Here is a 19,972-nt window from a genome sequence, read left to right on the forward strand (position 1 = left end):
ATTTAGTCCAACTTCAGTTTAGATGTCCAATCCTAATCTCTGCTCTGTTATGATCAGAGGATTATGCAGTCATGTGCAACCTGCCTCTGAGAGGAAGTTCAGACAGTTTGCGAGAGCGACCGGGTTATGAATACGGCGTCAACAGTCCAGAGGATACCGCTGAGCCTTTAGTTCCTCCATACTGGGACAACTATGGTGGACCAGCTGGACCGTACGACATTCCAGAGAGCATCCCTCTGTTTAACGACAACGACTACAGTGTTCGACAACCACCTGTCCGTGTCCCACTCCATCGACCCCGCGAGCACTGGCCACGGCCAGTGGATCCCTACTCTGGTGTGTATATTACGTGCATAATCAATGACAAACTGTCACTGAAGCATGACTTCACATTATATTCACTTACTTATATAGCACATTTAAACAACAATAACGTTTCCAAAGTGCTGCACAGCCATGTTAAAAACAATTGTAAAAAAATAAATAAATAAATAAATAAAAATAAATTATATATACATATATATATATATATATATATATATATATATATATATATAAGTTGATGTGAGACAATTCTACTTCCATACAGCGGCAACTCCAATCTGCAATATAGTGAGATATTAGATGCACAATGACATGCACATTATCTTTCAAATCAATGCATGCGACACATGAATGTTATTTTAATCTTTTGCATGTTAAGGCTCACACATGCAATTAATCCAACACACTTAAGGGGGGGGGGGATGGCGTAGTGGGTAGAGCGGCCAGAAACATGAGGGTTGCAGGATCGCTTCCCACCTATTGCTATCCAAAAAATTGCTGCCACTTCACCCTTTGCCCCCGGTGCCGCTCACACCGGTGAATGAATGATAAATGAATGATAGGTGGTGGTCGGAGGGGCCGTTGCCGCAAACTGGCAGCCACGCTTCCGTCAGTCTACCCCAGGGCAGCTGTGGCTACTGATGTAGCTTACCACCACCAGGCGTGAATGAATGTTGAGTCCCACTTCTCTGTGAGCGCTTTGAGTGTTTAGAAAAGCGTGATATGAATCAAAGTTATTTTTAAGTCAAGAACTTCATGCTAGGTTCTTAAATAAGGCTGAGAACTTGAGATAATATTGCACATTTTTTATGACAAAAAACTAAAAGCTACACACAATCACTGAGTTTTGCATCATGGCTAAATTGAAATTAGACAAGGACATCGTCTTGCGTGCTACAATGGGTTCCTAATATTGTAAACCTGAGCTTTTTTTTGCATGAGGCGGTTAGGAAGTCAAGCTTGTAGATAATGTACAGCTATACCAGCTTCCATTCTTTTGAGGAAACATTCTGCAAGCTTTTGGACTGTCTGTTGTGAGATTGAGGTTGAAGTCAGAGCTCTCAAATTCTTCTGCTCCATTCAAGCAATAATCTCTGTTGATTTTTTGTGTTCCAAGACTTTTGTCAATATAATGTATTTAGAACGGACATATTTAATGCCAGTAAAAATTATTGAAATCTTTATTCTCTTTCATACAAATGCATGGACAACATGCTTCTTAGTTCCCTAAACACATTGTGTTATTTCTTTCTCAGAACGCTATGAAGGCTTTGAGGGTCTCCAAGCAGAAGAATGCGGTATTCTGAACGGCTGCGAGAATGGACGCTGCGTTCGTGTGAGAGAAGGCTACACCTGCGACTGCTTTGACGGATACGAGTTGGACCTTAACAAGATGGCCTGCATAGGTGGGCTCTCGTTTTGACGTCTTGGGTATCTTACAGCCTTTCTTCCGTGTAAAGCTTCTCAGAGGGGGACCTCTGGGAGTCCGCATGCAATCCATTAGTCAGTTTATTCGCCTCTCAGAATATTGGAATGGCGATCGCTCCCTTCGTGTTCAAACCTTTCGGAGCCAGGCTTAGGATTTAGTTCAGTGAGGCAACGCTTCATGCGGCTCAAGGAGAAGCTTTGCATTTAACAACCTTGCATTAACTTGTGTTTTATGGCGATCTAATGAAAGCTGTCTACTCCCCAAAAGCATTGTCTTTTAGCTGCTTGCTGCCAAGAGTAAGGCCTTGAATCCGCGGCCCTCACTCTATTACATGCGTTTTTTATCAATTTTAAGTGTGCTTTGTTTGTCTTGTGAGACTGTCTTGTTATGGAATGCTATGATTACAATGTTCCGTCTGCGTTCGGACTTATCAGCCTCAAGGCCAGTAATACCGGGGCAATGGAAACATGTGGTGCAACACATGCTACATTCCTGCTTTTCCTAAACATCATTGCCCATCAGAACTTGACGTACACAGGAGGCTCATTCAACAATTCCACTGTCACATTCATGATGCCCTTGTTATCTTTACTTGAAGTTCTGAGCTTTTGAAACGCTCAACGACATCATGATCCTGCCGAAAACTACATGGATGAGGATGTTTGATGGTGGACCTGCATTAATTCATCCATCCATCCATTTTTTTACCGCTTATTCCATTTGGGGTCGCGGAGGGCGCTCGTGCCTATCTCAGCTACAATGGGGCGGAAGGCGGAGTACACCCTGGACAAGTTGCCACCTCATCGCAGGGCCAACACAGATAGACAGACAACATTCACACTCACATTCACACACTAGGGCCAATTTAATGTTGCCAATCAACCTCCTAAATCAATTCAACATTCAAAAAAATAATATGGACTACGAGATATCCCATTTTCCTGAATGTAGGGATCGGTACTAAATTCAGTACTATTAGAGGTACAATCCAAATTCTGTCAGTTCTACTGAGAACCGATTCACATTAACTCAAATGGTACCATATTTAGATTTCTTTGTTGCATGTGATGTCACGTCCCGTTGTAGACTTGGCTCTGTCTCAAGCACAGTGGGGAACCAAGACCTCAAAGCGGGGTCAGTCGGACCACCTCGACGTAAATTTTCTTTTTTATCTTATGCTAAAAAAGCAAGCATACCTGTTACAAAACCACTCGGAAGTAAAGTAACACTTTCCTTTTTAAAATGAGCTAGCTCGATGGCGTACATGCTACTGATTAGCAGATCATACTTGGCATTTTCAACACCTCTAAATTTGGCAATAAAAACTACAACTACGCCGCACGTTACAATTAAACAGTTGGTGTTTAATAATTACAATACTTGAGGTATAAACACTTGGTTGGACTCAACAAAAGACACAACTGGCACTTTCAAATTAATGGCAAAAATTACTTTGTGACAATGTCAACACACCACATTCTATACACTACTGTCTTGGAATTGCAACTGCATTCTCAGGCACCGCAAGAGTATATACAACACTTGCAAATACGTCTCAGAAGTGTAAAACTATATATATATATATATATATATATATATATGGATGGATATACATATATATATATATATATATATATATGGATGGATATACATATATATATATATATATATATATATATATATATATCCATCCATCCATCAATTTTCTACCGCTTATTCCCTTTTGGGGTCGCGGGGGTCGCTGGCGCCTAGCTCAGCTACAATCGGGCGGAAGGCGGGGTACACCCTGGACAAGTCGCCACGTCATCGCAGGACCAACACAGATAGACAGACAACATTCACACACTAGGGCCAATTTAGTGTTGCCAATCAACCTATCCATATATATACATATATATAAAACAGCTGGACATATCATTGTATGCTCAGTGTTAAACTTAAAAAATGACATTTTGTCATTGAGCAATTAACATTTATTAACACATGAGCACGCACAAAGTTACAAAAGTACCGGTATCAATTTCCAGATCTCAGGAATTGATACCATATTGATTAAAATGTGAAAGATACCAGTCCCTATCAGGATGCAAAACGTGGGGACAAAATCATTCGGGATCAATACACTTAGTCTACATGCATTATTTTGATGTCATATCTGTGATGACTCTTCTTCGGCATGGTAATGCCGGTGTGGTTTTCCCGTGGATGCGTCGAAGCAGAACACAGCATAGGTAAGATAAAGGGTATTTATTTAATAACAAAAGTCTATGAACAAAAATACTGGTGTAAAGAGAAAAAAGTAAACAAAAGACGCTAGCGTGAAAGCTAGGATAAAACAAGGAAAACTAAAACTTGGTACGAGGACACAAAAGAGTAAACAAAACATTTAGCATGAAAGCTAGACAATAAAGTGGCTTGGCGTGAGAGCTAGCGAGAAAATACATACGAATGATGAGAGTCGTCACTGATGCGCGTGGGCAAATTAGGATCCGAGAATGAGTGAACAGAAAAGGTGAGCTTAAATAGGAGGGTGATAATTATTAGCAGGTGTGCGGGGCGAGACTAGCAGGTGGACTGATGTGTAACCATAGTGATGGATAAAAACAGGAAATAAACGGGTCAGACAGAGAATGAAAAAACAAACACGTGAAGATCTGAGCAGCAGATCGCAACAGTATTCCCCCCCAACAAAAGACAGATACCAGATGTCTTAAAAAACAAACAAAAACTTGAACCCCCTCCCCAAAACCAGAAAGTTCACAAACGAAGGGAGGGCGGAGGGAGTCCACGGTGGAGGGTCGCCAGATCGCATGTCCCCGAATCCACCGAGGACACATCATGTGGCGGCGGCGGGTGGAACGCTGCTGCCGAAAAAGTTTTGGCGGGCGACCTCGAAAAGGCCACATTAGTGGCCGCCTCGCAGGATGAGGTGCCCGGCGAGGCGGACGACCCGGGCACGGCCACATCCGTGGCCGACATGGAGGAGGGAGTATCTGGCGAGGAGGATGACCTCGCAGAGGCCACGCCCGTGGTCGACTTGGTGGACGACGCCTCAGCACCGAAATCCCAGCAGGCTTGGAAGCAGCAGACGAGGGTGCGGGGACTGCAGCCAAAGCAGGCCCGAGTGCAGCTGGCGAGGATGATGCGGGTGCTGCAGCCGCAGGAGTCGTCGGAGGCGGCCTGGGAGCCGCAGGAGTCGTCGGAGGCGGCCTGGGAGCCGCAGGAGTCGTCGGAGGCGGCCTGGGAGCCGCAGGAGTCGTCATCGACGTGAATGCAGGCGTAGTCGTCGGTGGTGCTGGTGTGGGTTCCAGCCCCGTCGTCGGCGCTGGTGTGGGCTCCAGCCCCGTCGTCGGCGCTGGTGTGGGCTCCAGCCCCGTCGTCGGCGCTGGTGTGGGCTCCAGCCCCGTCGTCGGCGGTGCTTGGCGGCGCGGAGCTGGCACCGGTGCTTGGCGGCACGGAGCTGGCACCGGTACCTGTCGTGGTGCTGGTACCGGAGTGGGCTCCAGCCTTGGAGTTTGTGCTGGCGTGAGAACCAGTTTAGAGTCGGAAACTGGCGTGAGAACAAGGCTAGAAACATTTTCTGGTGTGAAAACCAGGCGAGAGTCTAATTCTGGCGTGAAAACCAGGCGAGAGTCTAATTCTGGCGTGAAAACCAGGTCAGAGTCTAATTCTGGCGTGAAAACCAGGTCAGAGTCTAATTCTGGCGTGAAAACCAGGTCAGAGTCTAATTCTGGCGTGAAAACCAGGTCAGAGTCTAATTCTGGCGTGAAAACCAGGTCAGAGTCTAATTCTGGCGTGAAAACCAGGTCAGAGTCTAATTCTGGCGTGAAAACCAGGTCAGAGTCTAATTCTGGCGTGAAAACCAGGTCAGAGTCTAATTCTGGCGTGAAAACCAGGTCAGAGTCTAATTCTGGCGTGAAAACCAGGTCAGAGTCTAATTCTGGCGTGAAAACCAGGTCAGAGTCTAATTCTGGCGTGAAAACCAGGTCAGAGTCATGTGCTGGTGTGAGAACCAGACTGGGAGCAGGTGTCGGCTTCAGCCGAGGAGCAGGTGTCGGCTTCAGCCGAGGAGCAGGTGTCGGCTTCAGCCGAGGAGCAGGTGTCGGCTTCAGCCGAGGAGCAGGAGTCGGCTTCAGCCGAGGAGCAGGAGTCGGCTTCAGCCGAGGAGCAGGAGTCGGCTTCAGCCGAGGAGCAGGAGTCGGCTTCAGCCGAGGAGCAGGAGTCGGCTTCAGCCGAGGAGCAGGCACAGGGGTCTGCCGAGGAGAACTAGGGGACTGGCTGTGAGCAGGACTAGGACTATGATGAGTGATAAGACAAACACTAGGACTCGGGCAAGGACTTGAGAGAGGACCAGGACTTACAATCACACTAGTGCTTTGAGAAGGGCTTGGGCAATGACCAGGACTTACAGTCATACCAGGGCTTGGGCAAGAACTAGGACAAACGGTCAAACTAGGGCTTGGGCAAGGACTGGGACTAACAATCAAACTGGTGCTCGGGCAAGGACTAGGACAAAGACTAGGACTTACAGTAACACTGGGGCTCGGACAAGAACTTGGGTAAGGACTAGGGTTCGGACTAAGACCACGAGGGGAATCAGTACTAATATTACAAAGGCAAGAAACAAGACTCGGGACCGGACTCGAAACAGGACTCGGACTACGGATCAGTCTACGAGTGGAACTAGGACTACGACGACTACGAGAAAGACTAGGACTACAACTAGAATCAGAACGGAAACTCGGACCAGGACTTGGACTACGACTCAGTCTACAAGTCGGTCTACGAGTAGGACTAGAGCATGGGCTACGAAGAAGGCTGGGACTCGAACTCTGAGAGAGACTGTGACTAAAACTAGAACTAGGGCACGGACGGAACACAGGTGGAGGCGGTCTAAGAGGGCGTGACTTGACCGGGGAGAACACCGGTGGAGGAGGTCTAGGAGGCCGTAGTGGCTTAACAGGTGTAAACACCGGTGGTGGAGGTCTAGGAGGCTTAGTAGTAATACTGGCCCTCCCCTCGAGACCCGGATTCCAGACGGGGTCCCGTTGGATAGAGGCTGACCGTAAGGGCGGGCGGTGGGAGGTTTGGAGGAGGGCAGACTCCACCCCATTAGTCTGTATGAGGAGAGGATTGTTCTGAGCAGCAAGAAATTTCTCCTCCAGCTCCAGTTCAATCAAAACTCTCCTGTACCACTCGTCCATCCAGGCAGGACTATATTTTTCTAGGTCAGTTTCAAAATCAGGTGACGTAGGGGTAGGACGTGAAATAGGCTGAGATGTGGGCGGGGCCAAAGTAATGGGAGGCTGATCTTGACAATTAACAATATACTGAGGGTGACTAGAATCAATATAAATGTCCTGATACTGTGTGAAAGTATTATTACTGTCCAAGTCTTTGGAAAATGGCTGAGATATATCGTCCACAATAAAAAAATCTTCTGAAAAAATGTCATCAACAGAGGCCGGTGTTGCGACACCGGTGGGCGTTCCCCAAATGACGTCATCGCTTGTGTCAGAAAAAGTGTCATGGCAGCTTAAGGAATGATTTGAAAAAAAACAAGCAGGATTACCGGTAATGACGGGTGAATCCTGGACGGGGTGAAACTTGCTGTGTCCATGGGGAGGAATAAGTGGTGCTGGAACATTACTGCCGCGCGGGGGACCTCTCCACTGGACCCCCCGCTTCTTCGGGGCAGCGCGAACGGCTTCGGAGGAGACTTCAGGCCCACAGTCGAGTCTTTCCTGCTCCCAAGCCACGAGCTCCAACCACAACCCTAAGTCGAAGGGTTCCTCCCGTGGTTTCGACGCGGAAAAACAACTTGATGCTCGGATCCTACTGTGATGACTCTTCTTCGGCATGGTAATGCCGGTGTGGTTTTCCCGTGGATGCGTCGAAGCAGAACACAGCATAGGTAAGATAAAGGGTATTTATTTAATAACAAAAGTCTATGAACAAAAATACTGGTGTAAAGAGAAAAAAGTAAACAAAAGACGCTAGCGTGAAAGCTAGGATAAAACAAGGAAAACTAAAACTTGGTACGAGGACACAAAAGAGTAAACAAAACATTTAGCATGAAAGCTAGACAATAAAGTGGCTTGGCGTGAGAGCTAGCGAGAAAATACATACGAATGATGAGAGTCGTCACTGATGCGCGTGGGCAAATTAGGATCCGAGAATGAGTGAACAGAAAAGGTGAGCTTAAATAGGAGGGTGATAATTATTAGCAGGTGTGCGGGGCGAGACTAGCAGGTGGACTGATGTGTAACCATAGTGATGGATAAAAACAGGAAATAAACGGGTCAGACAGAGAATGAAAAAACAAACACGTGAAGATCTGAGCAGCAGATCGCAACAATATCCTTAAATACCCTCACAGGATCAGTTATGTATACAGTATCTGCAGTATATCACAAAAGTAAACACTTCCCTCACATTTCAGAAACCATTTTATTTGAGTCTTTATTCTAAAAGGACAAAACAATAGAATATTTGATGTACTTCAAAGTAGTCAGGGTACAGCCTCCATAGCAGTATATAGATTTACGATCCACTGAAAATTAGTCAAGACACAACGAGGGATAGGCACCGAAACCCGGTTCCATAATTGCACAGGTGCCAATGTAAGACCGAAAAGCGAAATAGTTATGGTGGTTAATTGATTGCACACTTAGTCACTTGAAACAAGTGCTTGGTGGTGATAATGTACAAGTAACGTCTTGGAAGTACAAATGTAATATTGTGTCCAACACAAGCACACACTGTCTGATGTCTTTTTAAACTGAATTGTCAATTTTAACAAGCCAACAGCAGCCACACAGCTAGGCTAGCCACAACAACACCGTACATCCTTATTACGGCAAGCCATGTGGCATTCACAAACCTCCAGAATTGTGACGATCAATGAGCAAGTCCTTTTTTGCACGTTCTCTACGTTCTGTATTTCTGCAATAATTATCAAAATTTATCGTGGATTTTATGTCTTCTACTTTTAATGTTTTTATTTGTTGTTATTTAATTTATGTAATCGAAGTATTTAAATTAGTACATTAGTGTGTTAAATTTCAATGTTACAAAATCATTTAAAAATAATAAGGCATTATTTCTTTGTTCAGTTTTTTGCCAAAAATGTGCATTTTTTAAAATATTGTTTCGCTCATCGATTAGACACCCGCCCCATTTTTAAAGTACCAATTTGGTACTAGCATTGTTAAAATATAGACTTAGAATAGAATAGAGTTTTACTGTCATTATTGCAATGAACAGGTTCAAAGAACAACGAAATTGGAGCAGCTCCTCCTAAGGTGCATATACAATATGGTAGTATAAATAGTAAAAAAAAAAAAAAAAGATAGAGATGACAGATGTATCTTTGTATATGTATATGTATCCACACAGATGCATATCTGCATGCATATGAATACATATACACACATACATAAAACATTATTGCACATTGTAGTCCGAAAAAATAGAAAAACATTGAAACATTACACATAAGGACATGATGGACATATTGTGCTCACTCAGTGCCTGTTTAGTGCTACTATGGCTCTTGGGTAAAAGCTATTTTTTTAGTCTATTGGTGCTCGCTTTTAGCACCCTGTAGCGTCTGCCTGAGGGTAGCAGTTCCAGGTGGCTGTGCCCGGGGTGGAATGGGTCTTTCAGGATGCTCTGTGCTTTCCTGAGACAGCGGGAGCTGTACAGGTCAGCCGGGGGGGGGAGGGGGCATCCGATTAACTTCTGGGCGGACTTTATGACTCTCTGGAGCGCCGTTCTCTCTGCGGCCGTGCAGCTGCTGAACCACACGCAGATGCAGTAGGTCAGGATGCTCTCAATGGAGCACCGGTAGAAGGACACCAGCAGTTCCTGTGAGAGGTGGTTGTTCCTGAGTATTCTGAGGAAGTGCAGTCTCTGGTGTGCCTTCTTGATGGTAGCCGTGGTGTTGGTGCTCCAGGATAGGTCGTCGGCCAGGTGGACTCCCAGGGAGCGGAAGTCGGAGACCCTCTCCACACAGTCACCACTGATGATCAGGGGCAGGATGTCCGTTTTTTTCCTCCTGAAGTCTATGACCAGCTCCTTGGTCTTGGAGGTGTTCAGGGCCAGGTTGTTGACTTTGCACCAATCCGACAGCTTCTCCACCTCATCCCGATATGCAGCCTCGTCTCCCTCCGAGATGAGCCCCACTACGGTGGTGTCATCCGCAAATTTGATGATGGAGTTGCTGGAGTGGGCAGGTGTGCAGTCGTATGTGTAGATGGAGTAGAGAAGGGGGCTCAGCACGCAGCCTTGTGGAGAGCCGGTACTGAGGTGCAGGCTTGATGACATGTGGCGACCCAACTGCACCCGCTGGGGGCGGTTGGATAAGAAGTCCTTAATCCACATGCAGATGGAGTTCGAGAGGCTTGCACCAATTACAAATTTTGCTGGATGACATATTGTTCCAAAAATCATTCCCGATAAACGATGTTGTTGTCAGCATTATTTGGAGACCAAATTATGCAGAAATTTTAATATAATATATGATAACAACAATAATAATAATGCAATTAATCCTTTCAAAAGCAATGCACTTTTATTTCTCATTACTATTTTATTTTTCACCATTGTAACTGAAATGTCATTAACTTCTATTAATCCTAAATAAGTGTGTGTGTGTGTGTGTGTGTGTTTGTGTGTGTGTGTGTGTGCGTGTGTGTGTGTGTGTGTGTGTGTGTGTGTGTGTGCGTGCGTGTGTGTGTGTGTTTGTGCGTGTGTGTATGTGTGTGTGTGTGTGTGTGCGTGTATGTGTGTGTGGTGTGTGTGTGCGTGCGTGTGTGTGTGTGTGTGTGTGTGTGTCTGTCTGTGTGTGTGTGTGGGGGGGGGGGGGGGTGTAAGCTGTTCACCCACCGAGACAAAGATGGACAAGTGGAGTCACTCTGTTCATTTATTTACAAAACGCAAAACCAGTGAAGTTGGCACGTTGTGTAAATCGTAAATAAAAACAGAATACAATGATTTGCAAATCCTTCTCAACTTATATTAAATTAAATAGACTGCAAAGACAAGATATTTAACATTCAAAAGGATAAACTTTGTTATTTTTTGCAAATATTAGCTGATTTGAAATTTGATGCCTGCAACATGCTTAGAAAAAGTTGGCGCAAGTGGCAAAAAAGACTGAGAAAGTTGAGGAATGCTCTTTAAACACTTATTTGGAACATCCCACAGATGAACAGGCTAATTGGGAACAGGTGGGTGCCATGATTGGGTGTAAAAGCAGCTTCCATGAAATGCTGAGTCATTCACAAACAAGGATGGGGTGATGGTCACCACTTTGAGAACAAATCTATGACCAAATTGTCGAACAGTTTAAAAACAACATTTCTCAACGAGCTATTGCAAGGAATTCAGGTATTTCACCATCTACGGTCCGTAATATGATCAAAAGGTTCAGAGAATCTGGAGAAATCACTTCACGTAAGTGGCAAGGGTGAAGAATTTGATACCTCTGGCGGTACTGCATTAAAAATGTGTAAAGGATATCACCACATGGGCTCGGGAACACTTCAGTTACTGGAGTTTGTCGCTACATCTGTAAGTGCAAGTTAAAACTCTACTATGCAAATCCAAAGCCATTTATTGACAACACCCAGAAATGCCGTCGGCTTCGCTGGGCCCAAACTCATCTAAGTTGGACTAATGCAAAGTGTAAAAGTGTTCTGTGGTCTGACGAGTCCACATTTCAAATTTTTGGGGGAAACTGTGGGCGTCGTGTCCTACGGACCAAAGAGAAAAAGAACCATCCAGATTGTTGTAGGCGCGAAGTTCAAAAGCCAACATCTGTGATGGTATGGGGGTGTATTAGTGGCCAAGGCATGGGTAACTGACACATCCGTAAAGGCACCATTAATGCTGAAAGGTACATACAGGTTTTGGGGCAACACATGTTGCCATCCAAGCAACGTCTTTTTCATGGACACCCCTGCTTATTTCAGCAAGACAATGCCAAGCCACATTCTGCACGTGTTATAACAGCGTGGCTTCGTAGTGCGGGTACTAGACTGGCCTGCCTGTAGTCCAGACCTGTCTTCTATTGAAAATGTGTGGTGCATTATGAAGCGTAAAATACGACACGGAGACCCCGGACTTTTGAACAACTTAAGCTGTACATCAAGCAAGAATGGGAAAGAATTCCACCTGAAAAGCTTAAAAAATTGGTCTCCTCAGTTCCCAAACCTTGACTGGGTGTTGCTAAAAGGAAAGGCCATGTAACACAAGGTTCCTGCCATTAAATTCAAAGTTAATGATTATTTGCAAAAACATTTTGTTTCTCAGTTCATACATTACATATCTTGTCTTTGAAGTCTATTTAGTTGAATATAGGTTGAAAAGGATTTGCTAATCATTGTATTCTATGTATATGTATTTACAATTTACACTGGTTTTGGGTTTTGTAATTCTGCTATTGACTAAACATGCTCATGTTCTGAAAGAGTGAACACTTTTGCACCCTGTTTGAAAGCGACAAAAGAAGAAAACAAACACACGAACATGGCGATTTATCGATGTCAACCAAGTTATAGAGTTCATTTTTCATTTATAGTTCGATTATTTGATTTATTAATCAGCACAGTCCTAATAAAATTGTATAGGATTTAGTATTAAGACAGTAACTGTGCCACCCAGCAGTTAAGCAAGGTGGTGCTCGTGTAATGATCTGGGACTGCATGAGTGCTGCCGGCACTGGGGGAGCTGAGGTTCATTGAAGTGTACATTAATTGGATGAACCATGGCATACCCTTCCTTTGGGAAATTCTGCTGCATTGCAGTTTTCCAACATAATAAAGAGCCCCAACACACCTTGACAAATGCCTTGTTGAAAAGGTGAAAGTGTTAGAGTGGTCAAGAATGTCTCCAGACTTGAACACAATTGACCACCTGTAGAGCATCCTGAAGCAAAAGAAAGATAGGCAGAGAAGCATCCACCAACATCATCACTAGAAGAGGATTCTAGTAGCAGCCTATGCAGCTCTTCTTAATTCCATCCTCCCTCCTCCAAAGCCATGCACCTGGAGATAGGTTGATTGGCAACACTAAATTGGCCCTAGTGTGTGGTTGTGAGTTGTCTGTTATGTTGTCTGTCTATCTGTGTTGGCCCTGCTGTGAGGTGGCAAATTGTCCAGGGTGTACACCGCCTTCCGCCCGAATGCAGCTGAGATAGGCTAAAGCACCTCCGCGATCCCAATAGGAACAAGCGGTAGAAAAATGGATGGATGGATAGGATTAAGGCAGTTCTAGAGAACAATGGTGCTGACGCTAAATGTTCTCACTTTAGTTAGAATTTGGACATCTGTGAAGTTTTCTCACTTGTATTGCCATGTATTGTATTTGGACAATAATGGCTGTGTTGAGTCATTTTCAGTGGATAATAAATCTACACTACTATAAAATCTCTAAATGGGCTGTTCTTAATTATGTGAATGCTCCAAGGCAGTCACACATATGGTTTTCTACACCAAAATTCATCTATTTATTATTATTATCATCATTCTCCAGATTCTGGCGCGTTCAACTTGCCACATTTTTCATACGATTCAAATTGTTCCAACTTCAAACTGTTCAGCCAATTAGGGAATCACACACTTTCCTTTGGCAAATTCCAAACATTTGCAGATTTCCCAGAATTCCAGGTTTTTCGGGAAATGTTTCCCATTTAAAATGACTCGGCCATTTTTCAAACGTATACCATTTCCACATTTTCAACCTATTCAGATTATTCCACATTCAACACATTCCACTCATCAAGGACATTAAAACTATAATTTTTCCAAGTTCGAAAAAATTCCAGGAATTCCCAGAATTCTCGTTTTTTCAAACCCTTGTGTCACCCTTTTTTCTGTCGACTACTCCTTCCACAGTATTCAACCCACTTCAACTGTTCCACCTTCAAATTATTCCTTTTAATCAGGACAAAAGAGGAAGTTGTTTTCTAAACTTCAAAAATCCCTGGTTTTCCCCAAATTCCAGGAATACTAATTCTATTTCTCACTTAAAAATGTTATACTTCAATATTTCTCGACCGATTTGAAAAATTGCAACAGCAACCAATCACAACATTCAAAATAGCATTTAGCATTATTTTCTTAATTCACGCTTTTCCCAATTTTCCATCTTTCAAAGTTCCACAACCCCCACATTTCTTATCCGATTCAAACCGTTCCAACTTCAAAATATTCAGCCTGTTCAGGAATTGTGTGTTCTACTTCAACAATTAGTTCAACTTCGGCATTGGAGCATTCACACGCAATTCCTCCAAGAATTGCTTCATCTACTTATCGTGAAATTTTCATTTTATAGAGAAAATTATGGTTTTACATGTAGAAAACAATTTAAAGTACATATAAACATGGAAATAAATTAATAATAGAACATTTGCCATCAATTTCACCTTTGTTCAAGTTTTAAGTTGATAAAAATTTGGTATTTTGCCACACATTTTTCTTGAATTAAATAGTACTTCTTATCTTCTTTATCAAAGTGGTGTTACTCGCAACCTTCTTTGGCCCCAGAGTTGTTCATTTTGCTCTCATACTCATTTAAAAGACTGACTTTGTTTGGGCACTCGATTCCACACCATGTTTGTACCAGGCAGGGTACACGTCTGTCAATATTTTTCATTGAAAGCCGTATCAAACAAGAAGTGGGGCGTACAAAAGCCGAGGTGCCACTGCATTGCAATGGAGGTAGTAATTGTTTTAAAGCATTTTAGCTCATTCAGTTCAAATTAAAAGACAATGTCATGGTGCAAATGTTTAACATGTGAATTTTGCTCGCAGACATAAACGAGTGTGAGGACATCAGTGACAAGGTGCCTTTGTGTCAGAACGGCCAGTGCACTAACACGGAGGGATCCTACAGGTGCAACTGTTTGTCTGGCTTTGTGGCCTCCGACAAGCCACACAAATGCATTTCAGCAACTCCAGAGGTGGAGCACAGAGAAACAGGAAAATGAGATGGCGACCGATTAGCACTGATATTTTCACATCACCTGCTTCTTCAAAGTTGAATTTTTACTACTTGTGGCCTTCTTCCTCCTAACAGTAACGCCGAAACGTCCAGAACAGAAGACACTAATCATCCCTCATACAGAAAAAGAGGATTCTGCAGTGAATAGATGACATTAGGTTTCTAGCTGTTAAAGGGATTTTGTGGACTGGCCTTTTTCATTTAGTAAACCTCCTGGTAATTTGATATAGTTTCACTTTATTTTCCCTGTTGTTGTGTTATTTATTTAAGGGCTTTTCGACGGCATGATTGCTTCCTCTCTTTATTTGTTAATTTCACGTACAGGGATGTCATCAGAATTCTTACACTTACAGAAGCCCTCATTCATATAGCCCCATTTGAATCTCGACTGCAGTTGAAAACTTCGGTTGTGGTCAAATTTGGAATAGCCAAGCCAAAAAAACTATATAAGAAATTTAACATCATCTGTCACGTTTCAAGTGTAAGGTAAACCATGACGAATGGGCCGATATGAATACGCTTCCTACTATTAATATATAAAGACAGCACCAATCCTTTTTGCCCCCTCCTAAAAGTCATTAAAAACGAGTTGCAACATGATGAATGTGTGTAACAAGAGCTAAGAAGACAAAACAACCAAACATTTCAAAATGAAGGCTTCAGCCGCTACGTTTACGATGTATATTAAGGAACTGATTACAGTGGGGCAAAAAAGTATTTAGTCAGCCACCTATTGTGCAAGTTCTCCCACTTAAAATGATGACAGAGATCTGTAATCTTCATCATAGGTACACTTCAACTGTGAGAGACAGAATGTGAAAAAAAATCCAAGAATTTACAGTGTAGGAATTTTAAATAATTTATTTGTGAATTATGGTGGAAGGAGGTTTTGGCTCAAAAGCTCACGATACATGGCCCCATTCATTCTTTCCTTAACAAAGATCAATCGTCCTGTCCCCTTAGCAGAAAAACAGCCTCAAAGCATGATGTTTCCACCCCCATGCTTCACAGTAGGTATAGTGTGCTTGGGATGCAACTCAGTATTCTTTCTCCTCCAAACACGACGAGTTGAGTTTATACCAAAAAGTTCTATTTTGGTTTCATCTGACCACATGACATTCTCCCATGTGCTCTCTGGCAAACTTCAGACGGGCCTGGACATGCCCTGGTTTAAGCAGGGGGACACGTCTGGCACTGCAGGATTTGATTCCCTGTCTGCATAGTGTGTTACTGATGGTAACCTGTTTTACTTTGGTCCCAGCTCTCTGCAGGTCATTCACCAGGTCCCCCTGTGTGGTTCTGGGATTTTTGCTCACCGTTCTCATGATCATTTTGACCCCACGGGATGAGATCTTGCGTGGAGCCCCAGATTGAGGGACATTATCAGTGGTCTTGTATGTCTTCCATTTTCTGATAATAGCTCCCACAGTTGATTTTTTTTCGCACCAAGCTGCTTGCCCATTGTAGATTCACTCTTCCCAGTCTGGTGCAGGTCAACAATTATTTTCCTGGTGTCCTTCGACAACTCTTTGGTCTTGGTCATGGTGGAGTTTGGAGTCTGACTGTTTGAGGCTGTGGACAGGTGTCTTTTATACAGATAACAAGTTCAAACAAGTGCCATTAATACAGGTAACGAGTGGAGGACAGAGGAGCTTCTTAAAGAAGAACTTACAGGTCTGTGAGAACCAGAGATCTTCCTTGTTTGAAGTGACCAAATACTTATTTTCCACCATAATTTACAAATAAATTCTTTAAAATTCCTACAATGTGAATTCCTGGATTTTTTTTTCACATTCTGTCTCTCACAGTTAAAGTGTACCCATGAAGAAAATTACAGACCTCTGTCATCATTTTAAGTGGGAGAACTTACACAATCGGTGGTTGACTAAATACTTTTTTGCCCCACTGTGTGTATATATATATATATATATATATATATATATATATATATATATATATATATATATATATATATATATATATATATATATATATATATATATATATATATATATATATATATATATATATATGATGCGGGCTTCACGGTGGCAGAGGGGTTAGTGCGTCTGCCTCACAATACGAAGGTCCTGCAGTCCTGGGTTCAAATCCAGGCTGAGGATCTTTCTGTGTGGAGTTTGCATGTCCTCCCCGTGAATGCGTGGGTTCCCTCCGGGTACTCCGGCTTCCTCCCACTTCCAAAGACATGCACCTGGGGATAGGTTGATTGGCAACACTAAATTGGCCCTAGTGTGTGAATGTGAGTGTGAATGTTGTCTGTCTTTCTGTGTTGGCCCTGCGATGAGGTGGCGACTTGTCCAGGGTGTACCCCGCCTTCCGCCCGATTGTAGCTGAGATAGGCGCCAGCGCCCCCCGTGACCCCGAAAGGGAATACGCGGTAGAAAATGGATGGATGGATATATATGATGCAAAGGTGCAATACTTGCAGCTTTTTATGAATAAAATCAATCTAACAGTATTAACTTATTTTATTTTGTTGACAAAGTAGCCAAGTGTGTTACTACATTTTAATGTCTAAAATTACACCTGATGCAACAAATATCACTGCTTTTATGTACAAACCCTGTTTCCATATGAGTTGGAAAATTGTGTTAGATGTAAATATAAACGGAATACAATGATTTGCAAAAATCATTTTCAACCCATATTTAGTTGAATATGCTATAAAGACAACATATCTGATGTTCAAACTGATAAACATTTTTTTGGTGTGCAAAAAGTCATTAACTTTAGAATTTGATAACAGCAACACGTGACAAAGAAGTTGGGAAGGGTGGCAATTAATACTGATAAAGTTGAGGAATGCTCATCAAACACTTATTTGGAACATCCCACAGGTGTGCAGGCTAATTGGGTATAGGTGGGTGCCATGGTTGGGTATAAAAACAGCTTCCCAAAAAATGCTCAGTCTTTCAAAAGAAAGGATGGGGCGAGGTACACCCCTTTGTCCACAACTCTGTGAGCAAATAGTCAAACAATTGCAAGAAATTTAGGGATTTCAACATCTACTGTCCATAATATCATCAAAAGGTACAGAGAATCTGTAGAAATCACTCCACGTAAGCGGCATGGCCGGAAACCAACATTGAATGACCGTGACCTTCGATCCCTCAGACGGCACTGTATCAAAAACCGACATCAATCTCTAAAGGATATCACCACATGGGCTCAGGAACACTTCAGAAAACCACTGTCACTAAACACAGTTTTTTGCTACATCTGTAAGTGCAAGTTAAAGCTCTACTATGCAAAGCGAAAGCCATTTATCAACAATATCCAGAAACGCCGCCGGTTTCTCTTGGCCCGAGATCATCTAAGATGGACTGATGCAAAGTGGAAAAGTGTTCTGTGGTCTGACGAGTCCACATTTGAAATTTTTGTGGGAAATATTCGACATTGTGTCATCCGACCAAAGGGGAAGCGAACCATCCAGACTGTTATCGACTCAAGGTTCAAAAGCCAACATCTGTGATGGTATGGGGGTGCATTAGTGCCCAAGGCATGGGTAACTTACACATCTGTGAAGGCACTGTTAATTCTGAAAGGTACATACAGGTTTTGGAACAACATATGCTGCCATCTAAGCGCCGTTTTTTTCATGGACCCCCATGCTTATTTCACCAAGACAATGCCAAGCCACATTCAGCACGTGTTAAAATAGCGTGGCTTTGTAAAAAAAGAGTGTGGGTACTTTCCTGGCCCGCCTGCAGTCCAGACCTGTCTCCCATCGGAAATGTGTGGCGCATTATGAAGTCTAAAATACAACAGCGGACACCCCGGACTGTTGAACGACTGACAAATTCCACTTTCAAAGCTTCAACAATTAGTTTCCTCAGTTCCCAAACGTTTTTTTGAGTGTTGTTAAAAGAAAAGGTGATGTAACACAGTGGTGAACATGCCCTTTCCCAACTACTTTGGCACGTGTTGCAGCCATGAAATTCTAAGTTGATTATTATTTGCAAAAAAAAATAAAGTTTATGAGTTTGAACATCAAATATCTTGTCTTTGTAGTGCATTCAATTGAATATGGGTTGAAAAGGATTTTTAAATCATTGTTTTCCGTTTATATTTACATCTAACACAATTTCCCACTACTCAATCAAATCATTCACCAACATGTGTGCATCTCTTATTACAAGACAAAGGCTCCGTTGGAGAGGTTAGGTTTATTTTGACCAGCTGTAGTACTATGTATTATTATTTTTTGTTAAATATCCGTTGTAATACATCATACATAGCACAACCAATATTTTTGCTTGACATAAAATATACAAAAAATGAAAAAAATGACATCATACCTTTGTAGATTTTTATGTGACTGTAAACATTTTTTTTTTTAGTAAATGTTTTTATGTGTGAGTAGGAGAGCGACTGACACTGTACCAGAGGAACTGTGTGTATAACCTGCCCTGTGGAGCAGAATATGAAATATATAAATATATATATTTTTGGAAGTGGCAGCACTGCTCTAATCTAATGGCAGACATGTTTTCATTTTAATTGCAACGACAATATGATTGAAATTTAAGCACCACTTTCTGTATGTTACAACTCTATGGTTAAATATTATTCATTGTCAACATCCGTTCTTCTTAAGTCAAAAATGCATCATAATAGAGAGCCTTAATTTCTTTATTTAAATGTTTGTTTTCTAATTTGGAATAAATAATTTGCTTAATGGGCAACTGGCAAAATACACAATCATGACTACAGTACACTGTTATACATGTCTAATTTAACTTGCATTAATAAACTATAAATCCTACAACTGTGCAAATGTTTCCATGTGATGTGCACTGTACTTTAACTGTGCTGCTCCAATTATCAACATAACCAGACAGGAAGTCCGACATTTGGGTCAAAGTTGGAGCAGGTGAGGCCCTATAAAATTCCAAACGACTTAATGCTAATGTTTTGTTGCAGTGATGTAGTCATTGGAAAGATCATGCTCATTCCTTTTTTATTTACCTCATGACTGTAAACACTGTCAGTCATCCAAATAAAAACGTAAAAAAAACATAAATATGTTCGGTGTTTAATTCCATATAACATGTAATAAAATAATATTTACCAGTTACTGTTTGACATTTAGCTAGTGTAAAGTTATTTTTGGACAAAAATACATAATAACACAGTAAAAGACAAACAATAATACAAATCATCTATAATAAATGTGAATAATCCCTGAAG

General features: G+C 42.4%; 1 protein-coding gene across 6 annotated transcripts in view; it reads left to right on the forward strand.

The window, feature by feature from the left end:
* LOC133549554 (latent-transforming growth factor beta-binding protein 2-like) overlaps positions 1 to 16,527 on the forward strand; it is a 333,835-nt gene extending 317,308 nt beyond the window's left edge. For all 6 annotated transcript variants that reach the window (XM_061895071.1, XM_061895074.1, XM_061895072.1 and 3 more), the window contains 3 exons: positions 58 to 336; positions 1,581 to 1,730; positions 14,572 to 16,527. In XM_061895071.1, coding sequence (XP_061751055.1) covers positions 58 to 336; positions 1,581 to 1,730; positions 14,572 to 14,747 — 605 coding nt within the window. In that variant the 3' untranslated portion in view covers positions 14,748 to 16,527. The remainder of the gene's footprint in view (positions 1 to 57; positions 337 to 1,580; positions 1,731 to 14,571) is intronic.
* The last annotated feature ends 3,445 nt before the right edge of the window (positions 16,528 to 19,972 follow it).

This window comes from Nerophis ophidion, linkage group LG03 (genome assembly GCF_033978795.1).
Source record: "Nerophis ophidion isolate RoL-2023_Sa linkage group LG03, RoL_Noph_v1.0, whole genome shotgun sequence".
Classification (NCBI taxonomy): Eukaryota; Metazoa; Chordata; class Actinopteri; order Syngnathiformes; family Syngnathidae; genus Nerophis; species Nerophis ophidion.